Source organism: Bos indicus, chromosome 19 (genome assembly GCF_029378745.1).
Source record: "Bos indicus isolate NIAB-ARS_2022 breed Sahiwal x Tharparkar chromosome 19, NIAB-ARS_B.indTharparkar_mat_pri_1.0, whole genome shotgun sequence".
Lineage (NCBI taxonomy): Eukaryota > Metazoa > Chordata > Mammalia > Artiodactyla > Bovidae > Bos > Bos indicus.
The window spans coordinates 25415230-25430434 of NC_091778.1; the positions used below are offsets into that span (position 1 = coordinate 25415230).

General features: G+C 41.4%; 2 protein-coding genes across 2 annotated transcripts; both read right to left on the reverse strand.

Annotated features, from left to right (window-relative positions):
* Window positions 1-1530: 1530 nt before the first annotated feature.
* On the reverse strand, window positions 1531-2499 carry LOC109573495 (olfactory receptor 1E2-like). The gene has a single exon (XM_019980732.2). It carries the CDS (start codon window positions 2497-2499, stop codon window positions 1555-1557), a length of 945 nt encoding a protein of 314 aa, XP_019836291.2. The 3' UTR covers window positions 1531-1554.
* An 8323-nt stretch (window positions 2500-10822) lies between these two features.
* LOC109573225 (olfactory receptor 1E2-like) lies at window positions 10823-11767 on the reverse strand. The gene has a single exon (XM_019980397.2). The coding sequence runs from the start codon at window positions 11765-11767 to the stop codon at window positions 10823-10825; it is 945 nt and encodes a 314-aa protein (XP_019835956.2).
* Between the last annotated feature and the right edge of the window lie 3438 nt (window positions 11768-15205).

Sequence of the window (15205 nt, forward strand, 5' to 3'; positions counted from 1 at the left end):
TGGGGCCCCTGGATCAGATATCCTCAATATGAGGATTAGGAGAATACGTTGCCTCACCAATTTAGGGACAACCCCCCTTGTCAGCTCGGAGGCAGTTATGGAACGAGAACGATGCCCCTTTTCCCTAGGCAACATAATTCTCCTAAAAGAAAAGGGGGGAATGAGAGAGTCAGTTCCTAGGCAGGTTGATAAGGAGTCTAGGGGTTCCCAAGGAGAGAGGGGTCTGGAATTCTCAAGAAGGAAGAAAGGACAAACTTTTTTTCTTTCCCCACATTCCTTAGGATTATATAACAATAATGTATCTCGCCTAAGGACAGTCTCTGGATTAAACCTTCTGTTATTTTAAAATGTAAATTATGGAGTAGGTCTGATGAGGTCCTCCAGACATTCTTTGGATTCACTGGAGAGTATATAACTTCATTGTTAACACTAGCAAGCGGGTACTCTTTCTGCTCCCTTCTGATGCCTACGTCAGAAGCTTTCTCTATCTCCTTTATACTTTAATAAAACTTTATTACACACACACAAAAAAAAAATCAGAGGAGAGAAGGTTAAGAAACAGAATAATGCAAACCCTTGCTCAAGAAGAGATAAGTAAATATCTATATTCAACAATTAAAAGTCCAGGTTACAGGAGGTAAGCAGGGGAGAATTTTGAATTTTAAATAGTGTTGACCTCGAGGACACAGTATTATATGATGCATATTTTTTGTTACTTTTTCAAAAAACATGATAAGTTAATTGTTTAAAAAAGGGACACAGACACTGAAGAAAAGGCTCTCCTCTCCACCTTTATGTGGCAGACCTGGGTTCGAAGTGGCCTTCCTGGGAGCATGGCATGGCCCGGATGGCGGCCTCACACATCCAAACGGGCCAGGTTTAGGAAGGGACCACTGGCCCAGGAATTTGCTGCCACAGCCGCACGCAGTGGGCAAGGAGGCAGCACATCCCAAATTAATGCAGTTTACAAGCTATCACAGCTGTGCTGTTTCCTTTAGTCTCCTCCGTATTTTCAAATGGGAGGATGATAAAAGTAACTGCATTGGGAATTGTCTGGTTCACTAAATATTCGTATCCTACTGTGGGCCCAGGTTCTGCAGTTTCAGTCTCTTCATTCATGGAGGGTCTGTCCAAGGTGGTGGATCAAGGGCAGAGGGGAGAGGGTGTGTCAACAAGTAAATGAGTAAACGCTCAGTAAGCAATAGTGTTTATTTCAGCAGTAAATCAAACATTGTAAACACTAATGGAAAAAAAGGTGGAAGGAGGGCACAAAGATTAATTGGAAATTTAAAAATGAAGCTTCTTTGAGTAACCTGGAGAGAAAAATGAGAAAGATCCAGCTAGGAGGTCACTGACATCCCTTTTCCAAGTCCTACTACATACCTCCACTGTATCTCTTTTACTTATTGGACAATATCCTACTAAGTCATTGCAAAAAAAAAAAAAGATCATTGAAAACAGAAATCTGGGTTAATATCCCAATATTGATATCAATATACCTACTAAATAAAATTCTGTAGAAATCCCATCTTTATCATCATCTGAATTTTATAGTCATAGAGAGAAGGCATTTTTCTTTTTGCAAAAGACTCTTCTCAGAGCTCCCTTCATGTCTCTGTTCCTCAGGCTGTAGATGAAGGGGTTCAGCATGGGGGCCACCACAGTGTACATCATAGACATGACAGTCTCCTTAACAGTGGAATTATGAGCTGATGGGCATAAATAGAGACCTATAATTGTCCCATAGAAGAGAGACACCACGGTGAGGTGGGAGCCACAGGTGGAGAAGGCTTTGCAGATGCCCTTGGCAGAAGGGACCTTGAGGATGGAGGACACGATTCGTGCATAAGACATGATGATGAGTAGGAATGGGATGATGATAATGAGCCCTCCGACGAAAAATATCACCAGCTCATTCACTCGAGTGTCAGAGCAGGACAGCTTCAGCAGAGCAGATGAATCACAGAAAAAGTGGGGGATCACATTGTCTTCACAAAAATGCAGCCTGGCCATGAGCAGGGTGTGCAACATGGCATGGAACGTGGTCAGTATCCAGGGCAGCAAAACCAGGAAGAGACAGAGCCTGGGGCTCATGATGGTGGTGTAGTGCAGGGGGAAGCAGATGGCCACGTAGTGGTCATAGGCCATGGCCACAAGGAGGAAGTCCTCCAAGTCTGCAAAGAACAGGAAGAAGTACATTTGTGTCAGGCAGCCAGCATAGGGGATGGACAGGTCTTGGCTCTGCATGTTCTGCAGCAACTTGGGCATTGTGACAGAGGAGAAGCAGAGGTCAGAGAAAGACAGGTTACTGAGAAACAAATACATGGGTGTGTGGAGGTGGGGATCCAGGCAAATGAGGATGAGGATGAGAAGGTTCCCCAGGACGGTGGTAACATACATGGCCAGGAACAGGGTGTAGAACAGGTTCTGATGCTCTGACTTGATGGGCAGTCCCAGCAGAAGGAACTCTGAGATAGTAGTTTGATTCCTTCCTGTCATGTTCTGTCTCCAGTGTCTTTAGGAAGAAGTTAATAGTGTCCTTGAAAACCTGAATTTCAGAGTGCACTTATTTCTATGATAAACTGGCTCTTAGATGCTTTGCAAAATTCTCATCACAATAATTACAATATTTACAGGACCCCAATTCTCTATAATCAGAATCTCTATCATTGGAAATGACTTATTTTCTTCATTTCTCTTTAACACAAAACAATATTCCAACTTTCCTAAAACATTTTTATCCCTCAGCTTCTGAGACACATAATACATTGGTTTTTCCCATACTTGCCTGGTCAGACATCCTCAATACTCTACTGGCTTCTGTTTTGTCTCTATATTCAACTTGATTGATGTTCCAGGGTTTTTTCCTAAAACCTGTTCTCTTATAATTTTATATACCATCAGAAAAGGGCTTCCCAGGTGGTGCTAGTGGTAAGGAACCTGCCTGCCAATGCAGAGACAGTGGAGCCTGGAGGGTTACAGTCCATGGGGTTGCAGATTTGGACGAGATTGAAGCGACTTAGCACACATGCACCAAGAAAAACTCATCTACTTCAATGGCTTGATTACCATTTAAACTTCAGTTGTAGAAGTCTTTCTAACTCATAGAAGAAGATACTCAATTGCTTGAATATTCTCTCTCCTTGGATGTATTACAGGCATCTTCAGTTAAACAGATTCCAAAAGAAACACACGATATCCCTTTGTGCCTCTCCCAATTCCCTCCTCCTCAGGTCTTCCACATCCCAGAAAAAGACTTTCGGGTTATCCAGATTAAAACATGAAAGGCTTCTTTCATTTCCTCCTTTCTGTTATCAATACCCAACATCTGTCAACAAGATCTAGAAATTCTTTCTCCTTCATTCACTCCTTATCCACACTCTCACCACCTTAGATCAGTTTGACATCACATCTTATTTACACTATTGGAACCACCTTAAAAAATGCTATTGGAATATAGTTGATTTACAATGCTGTGCTAGTTTCAGGTGTGCAGCAAAGTGAATCACTTACGTGTGTGTGTGTGTGTTTCCAACTCTTCGCAACCCCATGGACAGTCTGCAGCCTGGCAGACTCTTTTGACCATGGAAATTTCCAAGCAAGAATACTGGAGTGGGTTGCCATTTCCTACTCCTGGGGATCTTCCCAACTCAGGGATCAAACCCACATATCTTGCGTCCCCTGCACTGGCAGGCAGAATCAGTTATATCTATACATACATCCACTCTTTTTTTTATTCTTTTCCCAGATAGGCCATTACAGAGTATTGAGTATAGTTCCCTGGGCTTTACAGTAGGTTCTTATTAGTTATCTATTTTATATATAGTAGGGTATATATGTCAATCTTAATCTTTGGAACAACCTCTTAATTCATCTCCCTGCTTCCATACTTGAAATCCATCAGTATCCTTCATCATAGTAGGCATTTGAAGATGAAGAACAGGTAACCATTCTCCATAAAGTCTTTGTGGATTCTCATTGCTCTTAACATAAAGGCAAATTCCTTAAAGGCAAATTCCCTTCAAAAGGTGACTCATGACCTGACCCTTGCCTAACTCCGAAACTCCATCTGGCCCCACAACTGTGCTCACATTTCACTCTCCAGCAAAGCTGGACTAAACACAACACTCTGCTCCAGCACTTTGCACTCACTGTTCCTCTTCCCTAGAGTTCTCTCCCTTCTGCTCCATCTTTTCCCATGGCTTCCCGTATTCGTCCTTCACATATGTTTCATGTCATTTGCCCTGCAAAGCCTCCCTATCTCCCCCAGCCCAGAGGAGAATGCTCTGTTATGTTTCCAAGCATCCTTCTTGTCCCCACAGCACTCCATGACAATGGGATCATTTCTCTATAGCTGCCTTCTTCACCGGATTATAAACTCCACGTAGGGAAGGATCACATCTGCCTTTACAGCTGCCACAGAGGCAGCACCCGGCCCAGTGCCTGGATACAGGAGGTGTTTCATAAATATCCACTGGTCGTGCTTCAGGTTGAGATGTGCATTCCTCCAACTTTAAAGCCAGCAAAACTCCTTTTAAGTTAGAATCACTACTCTTACTAACTCCTCCCAGGACAGAAACTCACTACCCTCAACCATTTAGCACTAAATTTGACCCTGTATTACAAAATGTATGGAGTAATGTTGTCCCCATACTATTTGTTCTCATATGTTCTCAAACACAGTGAGCCCTCAGTCCCTCAGTTGTATCCAATTCTTTGTGATCCCATGGACTGTAGCCCACAAGGCTCCTCTGTCCATGGGATTTCCCAGGCAAGAATACTGGAGTGGGTTGCCATTTCCTTCTCCAGGGGAATGTTTCCGACCCGGGGATTGAACCCGTATTTCCTGCATCTCTTGCACTGGCAGGCAAATTCTTTACCACTGAGCTACCTAAGAAGCCCTTTCAAACACACTACTATTACACTAATACAGATGATATAGGTAATAGAGATATATGCATATATATGGAGAGTATTACACTAATACAGATGATATAGGTAATAGAGATATATGCATATATATGGAGAGATATAGATAAAATTCTCTCTTGGATCTGTTTCTCTGGAGAAGCCTAACACTTCTCAGTGCACCTCAAGGTAGAAAAAATGGCACCCATTAGATGTGGGAAGCTCCTTCATTAAAGACATAACTGAATCCAACAGCTGGCTTCACCCCTTGATGCTGGCTGATCCAGCCACGTCAATAGGTTTTATACGTGGATATTACAATAAGACATAACACTGGGAAGAAACACTTGGTTTCTCAGAATTTTGTTTCCCTGGCAAATGAGCAGGACCCCATTTGTGTGACTGGGGATTACATTTGTATTAAGAGTGTGACTAGCGATCACAAACCAGAGACAGGACTTGGGGATGTTGTCTCTGATCGTGCCATGAGCCTCTCACCTTCTTCAGTCAGTAGTTCTCAGCCAGAACTGCACTTAAATAAATCTAGGGCAATGCTTCTAAAATTTAATATCCCTGAAGTATCTCCTGGGAGTGCTAGTAAAACACTGATTTTGATATAATAGGCCTGCTTCTGCATTTTAATCAGCTCCCAGGTAGTAGTCCATGGGCTTCACAGTGAGTAGGAAGAATACCTGATGCTTTTAAAAGCAAAAATCACTGGACCCCCTCAGATAAATATAATCACAATCTTTGAGAGGAAGTTCATACAGAGTTTTTTTTAAAGCTCCAAGGTGATTCTAAAATAAAACAAGGGTTCAGAAGTGTGGCATGAATGCGTACTTAAAAGTTGTTAGTACACTGAAACTACACAATGCTGTAGGAATAAATGATATGGTAAGTAACACATAAGAATGCTATCATTAATTAAAAAATAGATTAAATGAGTGAACATTAGTAAAAAAATTCTCCAATGTAGTGAAATTTGGGGAAGTAGAGAGGTGGAAAAGAAAGCATCACCATACTTGAAAAACTCTCCTACTGAACACAATTCAACCTGGGAAATCAAGACCCTCAGGTTGGAAGGACCCTAAATGACCAGCTCATTCACCTTCTGCCCAACTTACCCAGTGTGTGAGGGTGACTCCAGGATCCTGACCTGAGATCCTACTCTAGTTTATTCACTAAAGCATGTGAGATATCAGCCTCTGTAGTCATCACCTGTGTCTGAAACCGCCCTTCTCACATCTCCCATTCAGTACATCCTTGGGCCTAAGGGGCCCTGGATCCCAGAGGAGTCTGGATCCTGGAGGAACTCATTAAAGTCAAAGTAATTACCCAAGGCCTCTCTAGGACACCACCTCCCATGGTGGCTCAGATGGTAAAGAATCTGCCTGCAATGCAGGAGATGCAGGTTTAATCCCTGGAGAAGGGAATGGCAATGCACTCCGGTATTCTTGCCTGGAAAAATCCCATGGACAGAGGAACCTGGTGGGCTATCATCCATGGGGTCACAAAGAGTCAGACATGACTTCGCAACTAACACTATCACTTTCTCTAGGACAAATACTCTCAGGGTCATGGATCAGCAACTGATTACAATCACTGATCACACCTGACTACTCTTTGGGGGAAGGTGAAGATGGAGAGAAGCTCATACATGAAAGCTTAATCACTGCCTGTTTAGGGAATGGACATGGGACACTTGTGGTTGGAGCCTACACTTTGGGAGGTAAAAGAGGATGGTTTGTGAAGTCATAAAACAAGCAGGAACCCTACTGTGAGTATCCTAAAATATCTGAGGAGATGGTTTTCTGTGGGCAACAAGAAGCCATCGGTGGTTAGGGCAAAGTGTCAAAAAAGACATATTTTGGAAAGATTCTCAAGGTGGCAGAATCTCTCAATATAACACCATTTTCCAAGAATCACCTGCAGCTAACAATAAGTAGATATCTCTGATATAGATATATATCTATATATATCTACATCTATATGCAGATAAATAGAAAGTACTAGAATAAGAAGAAAGATAAACTCTCCCTGGCCATGTTCAATTCTTTCTCAAGCCAAGACATAAAAGAAAATCCAGTTTGAATCCTGTTGAGGTACTTCTGCCTTCTTGCCTCTGTGAGAAAACATGATTGGCACCTGCAACCACCATCATCTCTGCACGTGTGTACATGGTCAGTCGCTCAGTCATGTCTGACACTTTGTGACGCCATGGACCATAGTCTGCCAGCCTGCTCTGTCTAAGGAATCTTCCAGGCAAGAATACTGGAGTGAGTTGCCATTTCCTACTCTAGGGGATCTTTCTGACCCAGGGATTGAACCCACATCTCCTACATTGGCAGGTGTTTTTTTTTAATCATTGCACCACCTGTCTAGCCCACCATCATCTCTAATACTCCCCAAATGTGTCAGAATATCTCCTAGTTTCCAGCTTTTCCTTATGCACCAGTTAACTATGGCCACAAAGCCATAACACCTTCTTTCACTACCCATTCCGTGTTCTCCTCGGCTACCATCTCAGCTGTATGGAGTTCTCACATAATGCAAATCTTCATTCCTAGTGAATCAGCATCTTCAATGGTCTTGCCTTATCGACTTGTTATAGTTTTATTGATATTTATTTTTAAATAGAAAATACTAAGAGGCACTCAGAGAATTCCCTAGAATTGCAAACATGGTCCTCTCTGACCCAGTTGTGTGGAGAAACCCAGTTTTCCCTTTCTAATCTATATCACCAACCCAGGCTCATGTAATGTTCATCTTTGCATATGGGTTCACATAAGTGACTTCCCTGGTGGGCAGATGGTAAAGCATCTGCCTACAATGCAGGAGACCAGGTTTGATCCCCGGGTCAGGAAGAGCCCCTGGAAAAGGAAATAGCAACCCACTCCAGTACTCTTGCCTGGAAAATCCCATCGATGGAGGAGCCTGATAGACTGCAGTCCATGGGGTCGCAAAGAGTCGGACACGACTGAGCAACTTCACTTTTTTTCTTTCGCATAAGGACAACAAAATGTTCAGGTGATTTGCTCAACTTCCAATTTAATGAAACCACTGTTACATCCCTTGGTTGAAGCACTCCTCCCCTGAGACCTACATGAGACACTTCTTGTGCATTTTCAATTCTCACAGCTTCATCTCCTGTTCCAGCCATGGCTTAGTAACCAGCTCTGCACTGGCTTCAGCAAGCTTTAGTACTGAAACCTGATGGCACCTCACCTCCATTCTGTTCCACATGGTTCAAGCTTCCTGCTCTGGGATTTCTCTGGCTCCATGAAACATAGTGTCATGGGAAACCATCTCAGTATTCATACTAATATTTAAGCAAATGATCCATCAAGAGTGAATTGTTTTTGTTAACATGAGGTGTGGATTGAAGTTTGTTTTTTTCACATGGAAATCCAAGTTCTCCGGCATCATTGGTCGACAAGACTATTTCCTACTAAATTGTCTTTGCACATTTGTCAGTGATCAATGGATGGTACATGATTGAATCTAGTTTTTGGATTCTATAAGGTATTCTATACTCTCTATATTGATCCATATTTCTCCAATGCCACCATTTTTGATCTTTTAGCTATAGTAAATTTACTTTTTTAGTTTCTTTGACTTTACATGTGTATTTTGTAATCTTATTGTTCATTTATACTACCAAAAAATCCTCTGGAATTTAACTGAAATGTGTTGAATCTCTAGATCAGTTTCAGAAGAACATCTTAACAATGTCAAGTCTTTCATCCCATGAACATGTTGTACCTATCAATTTCTTTAGTTCTCAATGAGTTCTTAATCAGAGTTTTGTGATTTCAAGATATAGACCTTGTATATATTGTGTATGATTTATATCCAAGCATTTACAGTTCTGGTGCTATTATATTAATAAGATGGTACTTTAAAAATACAATAAGGAAGGACAGTCTCTTCAATAAATGGCACTGGGGAACTGGAAATGCAAAAGAATTTAACTCAAATGTGTCAATGCTTGAACTAAGACCTAAAACTAAAAATACTCCTAGAAGAAACATAGGCAGTAAAGTTTTTACATAGGTCTTGGTGACTATTCTTTGAATATGACACCAAAGACATAAGCAACAAAAACAGAAATAAATGGGAACTACATCAAACTAAAAAACTTCTGCATAGAAAAAAAAAAAAAAAAAAACACCAACAAAATGCAAAGGCAACACACCTAATGGGAGCAAATATTTTCAAGTCATATACCTGATAAAGGGTTAATATCCAAAATATATTTTTATAAAACTCATATAACTCAAAGCAAAAAAAAAAATCTCATTAAAAATGTTCAGAGGATAGGGACAGTTTTGCAAAGAAGACATACAGATGGCCAACAGGCACATGAAAAGATGTTCCACATTGCTAATTATTAGTGATAAGCAAGTCAAACTGCAATGAGATATCACCTCACACCTATCAGATTGGGCTGTCATCAAAAAGAACACAAATTAAAATGTTGGAGAAGATGTGGAGAAAGGGAACCCTTTTACACTGTTGGTGGAATGTAAATTGGTGCAGCCACTGTGGAAAACAGTATGAAGGTTCATTAAAAAATAAAAATAGAACTTCCATACAATCAAGCAATTCCACTCCTGGATATATATCCGGGAAAAAAAAATACTAATTCAAAAAATACATGCACCCCAGGTTCATAGCAGCACTGTTTACAATAGCCATGATGTGGAAGAAACACAAATGTCCATCAACAGATAAATGGATAAAGAAGCTATGACATGTATATGCAACGGAACATTATTCAGCATTAAAAAGAACAAAATTCTGCCATTTGCAACAATGTGGATGGACCTAAAGCATATTATGCCTATTGAAATAAGTCAGACAAAGACCAATACTCTATAATGTCACTTACATGTGACATTCAATACATAAACAAAACAGAAACAGACTCACAGATATAGACAAGAAACTAGTGAGATATTGATCTGCACTTTTCATATAATGTTCATCTGGTGTAACTATCAGGGCCACTGTGACAATTCTCCAAAAAAAAAAAAAAAAAACTAGCACATGATCCAGCAATCCCAATTCTGGGTGTACACCCAAAGGAAATGACATGAGGAATATGAAGAGATACCCACTCTTCATCATTCACGTCAACAATATTCACAATAGCCAAGATATGGAAACAATTCAAATGTCTATTAACCAATAAATGGATACAGAGAATGTGGTATATGCATATAATGGAATATCACTCAGTCTTTAAAAAAAGAAATATTCGAATTGGCTGACTGTGTGGATGAACCTACAGGGCATGGCACTAAGTGAAATAACCCACGAACAGAAGGACAAACACTGACTGATTCCATGTTAGATGTGAGTTATCAATGTAGTTATATTCATAGAAGAGAGGACAGAATGGTGGTTGTCAGGAGCTGGAATGAGCAGAAGATGGAAAGCTGATTTTTTATGGGCATGAAATTTCTGTTATATAAAATGAGTAAGCAGTAAAATATAAGATAGTACCCGCAGTTAACAATATGCTGCTGTACACGCTAAAACACATGCAGAGGAGAGAAGTCATGCTCAAAAAAAGTGGTATTTATTTTATCAGTAAATTAAACACTGGAAGCAGTTTAAAAAAGGCAGGGGGGATGACACAATGATTAACTGGAAGTTTAAAAATAATTCTTAGGGTCACCTGAAGAGAAAAAAAGAGGAAGACTTGTAGGTCACAGACATCCCCTTTCCGAGCCCCACTACAAACCTCCACTTTATCTCTTTTACTTATTGGACAATATCTTATTATGAAATTGTAACAAAAAGATTATGGAAAAAAGTGTCAGGGTTAATATCCCAACATTAATATCAACACATCTACTGGATAAAATTATGTAGAAATTTACCATCATAAATTTTACCAAGTTTACCATCATAGAAAGAAATGAAATTTCTTTTTACAAAAGACTCTTCCCAGAGCTCCCTTCATGTCTCTGTTCCTCAGGCTGTAGATGAAGGGGTTCAGCATGGGGGTCACCACAGTGTACATCATAGCCATCACAGTCTCCTTAACAGTGGAATTATTAGCTGATGGACATAAGTAGAGACCAATAATTGTCCCATAAAACAGGGACACCACAGTGAGGTGGGAGCCACAGGTGGAGAAGGCTTTGCAGATGCCCTTGACAGAAGGGACCTTAAGGATAGAGAAAATAATTCGTGCATAAGACATGATGATGACTAGGAATGGCAGGACAATAATGAGTCCTCCAACGACAAATATCACCAGCTCATTAACTCGAGTGTCAGAGCAGGACAGCTTCAGCAGAGCAGACATGTCACAGAAAAAGTGGGTGATCACGTTGTCTTCACAAAAACACAGTCTGGCCATGAGCAAGGTGTATAACATGGCAGGGACCGTGGTCAGCACCCAGGACAGCACCACCAGGAAGGAACACAGCCTGGGGCTCATGATGGTGGTGTAGTGCAGGGGGAAGCAGATGGCCACGTAGCGGTCATAGGCCATGGCCACAAGGAGGAAGTCCTCCAGGTCTGCAAAGAACAGGAAGAAGTACATTTGTGTCAGGCAGCTAGCATAAGAGATGGACGGGTCTTGGCTCTGCATGTCCTGTAGCAACTTGGGCATTGTGACAGAGGAGAAGCAGAGGTCAGAGAAAGACAGGTTACTGAGAAACAAATACATGGGTGTGTGGAGGTGGGGGTCCAGGCAAATGAGGACAATGATGAGAAGGTTCCCCAGGATGGTGGTAACGTACATGGCCAGGAACAGGACAAAGAACAGGTTTTGATGTTCTGACTCAATGGGAAGTCCCAGTAGAAGGAACTCTGAGACAACATTTTGATTCCTTCCTGTCATGCTCTGTCTCCAGTACCTTTAGGAAGAAATAACAATGCCCATGAAAACTTGAATTTCAAAATGAACATATTTCTATGATATATGGGTCGCTAGATGCTGAAGAATTGATGCTTTTGAACTGTGGTGTTGGAGAAGACTCTTGAGAGTCCCTTGGACTGCAAGGAGATCCAACCAGTCCATTCTAAAGGAGATCAGTCCTGGGTGTTCTTTGGAAGGAATGATGCTAAAGCTGAAACTCCAGTACTTTGGCCACCTCATGCAAGGAGTTGACTCATTGGAAAAGACTCTGATGCTGGGAGGGATTGAGGGCAGGAGGAGAAGAGGACGACAGAGGATGAGATGGCTGGATGGCATCACCGACTCGATGGACCTGAGTTTGAGTGAATTCTGGGATATGGTAATGGACAGGGAGGCCTGGCGTGCTGAGATTCATGGGGTCGCAAAGAGTCAGACATGACTGAGCAACTGAACTGAACGGAACTGAACTGAGATGCTTTTGCAAAAATACTTTATATCATTCTCATCACAATAATTACAATCTTTACAGGACTCCAAATCTCTATAATCAGAATCTCCATGATTGGGAATGATTTATTGTCTTCACATTGCTTTAAAATATAGCAATATTCCAGATTTTTTAAAGCACACTCTTATTCTCTAGGTCCTGAGACACACGATGTATAGGTTTTTCTTCTTACCCTCCACTAACTGTAATTGGCTTCTGTTTTGTCAATGTCTTCAAGATGATTGATGCTCCAGGGCTTTTCCTTTTTACCTTTTCATTTGGAAAAGATAAACTACCTGTAATTCTATATATACCATGAAGGAAAACTTATCTACTCCAACGGCTTTGATGATTATTTGAGCTTTAGTTGCAAATGTCTCTTTGACCTATGAAAGAAGATACTGAGTTGCCTAACTGCTGTCTTCCCTTGGACATTACAGCCTAATTTTCAGCAAAGAAACTCATGATATCTCCTTAAGTCACTCAGTCCAACTCTTTGCAGCCCCATGGACTGCAATCTACTAGGCTCCTTCATCCATAGGATTTTCTAGGTAAGAGAACTGGAGTGGGCTGCCATTTCCTTCTCCAGAGGATCTTCCCAACCCAGGGATCGAACCCAGTTCTCCTGCACTGCAGACAGATACTTTACCATCTGAGCCACCAGGGAAGCCCTTGCCCATCCTCCAATGTCTCCTTGCCACTTCCTCAATTCCCTTCTCCTTTGGCTTCTCATATTTCAGTAAAAGGGAATCCAGGTACTCCACAACCTGAAAGTTTTCTTTCATTCCCTCCTTTGGTCATTATCAGCTTCCTGTGGGTATGTCCTATAGATCCCACCACTTGATTCTCCTACCCTTACAGATACTCCCATTAGCCACTCTCAATACCCTTGATCAGGCTGACATCATGTCCTTTCTCTACCATTGGAACAGCCTCTTAACTCGTCTCCCTGCTTCCAAGATTGAACCCTTCTCCTTTGGTATCCTTTGATTACACTCTTTATAGCTTTCTTCCCTACAGAATGGTAGGCTACCCATAGGAAAGGCCATGTCTGCCGTCACGACTGCAGCAGTGCTTGCAGCTGGCAGAGTGTCTGGACGTGGTTGATGTATCAACACTCGTTGGTTGTACTTCCAGCTGAAACATGCATTCTTCCAACTTGAAAGACCGCAAACTCTTTCTAAATTAGGAGTTTGCTGTCTGCTCCTACTAAATCCTCCCAGAACCAAAAGTACTAGACTCAACTCCTAGTGCTAGCACTTTGGCACTGAATTTGACACTGTATTACCGAATTTGTGGATGTAATTTGTCCTCTTGGAAAATGTCTCCACACCAGATACACTATTTTTTTCCACCATTACAGAGGATATAAAGAGAGATATTTATCTATATAGATAAAATAAATATAGATGTACTCTCCAACTGGTTCATTTTCTTTCAAGAATCCTGATTAATCCATCTCAGCATGCCAAAAGCTGGCAAAAAAAAAAAAAGCAAAGGAGAAACATCATTAGATGTGGGAAGCTCCTTCATGAAAGACGTAACCGAATCCAACAGCTGGGATTTCACTCCTTGATGCAGGTTGATCCAGCCACGTCAACAGGTTTTACATGTGGATATAGGTACCAGCATCAGAGTGGGATGTTGTCACTGATGATGCCATGAGCCTCTTACTTTCTTCACTCGTTAAGTCAGTAGTTCTCAGACTGGACTTCATTTAAGGCAACATAGTTCAGTGATTCTAAAATTTGATAACCCATTAAAATCCCCTGGGAGTTCTGGTAAACCCTGATTTTGATATAGTAACTCTGTGCCTGCATTTTTTTGGGAAGTACTAGTAACTTTACTATGGCCTCATGCTTCTGCAATTTACTCAGCACCCAGCTAATGCCCATGCCCATGCCGCAGTCCATGGACTGCACAGTGAGTAGCAAGGATACCTGATATAGTTTAAAATAAAGATTACTGAAGCCCTCAGATAAATTTAACCGCAATTTTTTACTGGAATATAATTGCTACAGTCCATGGCATTGTGAGGAGTCAGATACGACTTGGAGACTGAACCACAATATTATTGCTTCACAATATTGTGTCCGTTTCTGCTGTGAAGCATCCATACAAAATTTTCTAAAGCTCCAAAGTGATTCTAATATAAAATAGGGGTTCAGAACTATGATATTAATGCCTAGAATGAGCTGTCAGTATGCTGAAATTAGTCAATATCATGGGAACAAATAATACAGTGAGTAATACACAAGAATGCTGTCATTAATGAAAGCAGATTATAACTGGTGGAATATCAATAAACATTTCTCAAACGTAGTGAAATTTTAGGAGGGAGAGAGGTGGGAAAGAGGAGCATTACCATACCTGAAAAGCTCTCCTGCAGAAGATCACACAACCTGGGAATCCAAGACCTCAGGTGGGAAGGTTTCTAAGGGACCAGCTCACTCACCCTCTGCCTAACTTGCCCAGTGTGTGAGGCTGACTCAGGACCCTGACCTGTGATCCTGCTCCCCTTTATTCACTAACGCATGTAAAGTATCACCCTCTGTAGTCATCACCTGTGTCTGAAAACTCCCTTCTCCATCTCCCATTCTGCACATCCTCAGGCCTCAGGGGCCCTGGATCCCAGAGGAGTCTGAATCCTGGAGGGATTTATTAAAGACAAAACAATTACACAAGACCTCTTTAGGACCAAAGCTCTCAGGGTCCAGGAGCAGTGACTGATTACAATCACTGATTACACCTGACTATACTTGGAGGGAAATGGAGGATGCAGAACTCATGCAGGAAAGCCTAACCACTGCCTGTTTAGGGAATGGACAGCAGACCTTTGTGGTTGGAGCCACAGGTGGAAAATAAAAGAGGATGGTTGGTGAAGCCATACTAGGAATATCCTAAAAATCCGCGGAGTGTAACAGGATGTTTTC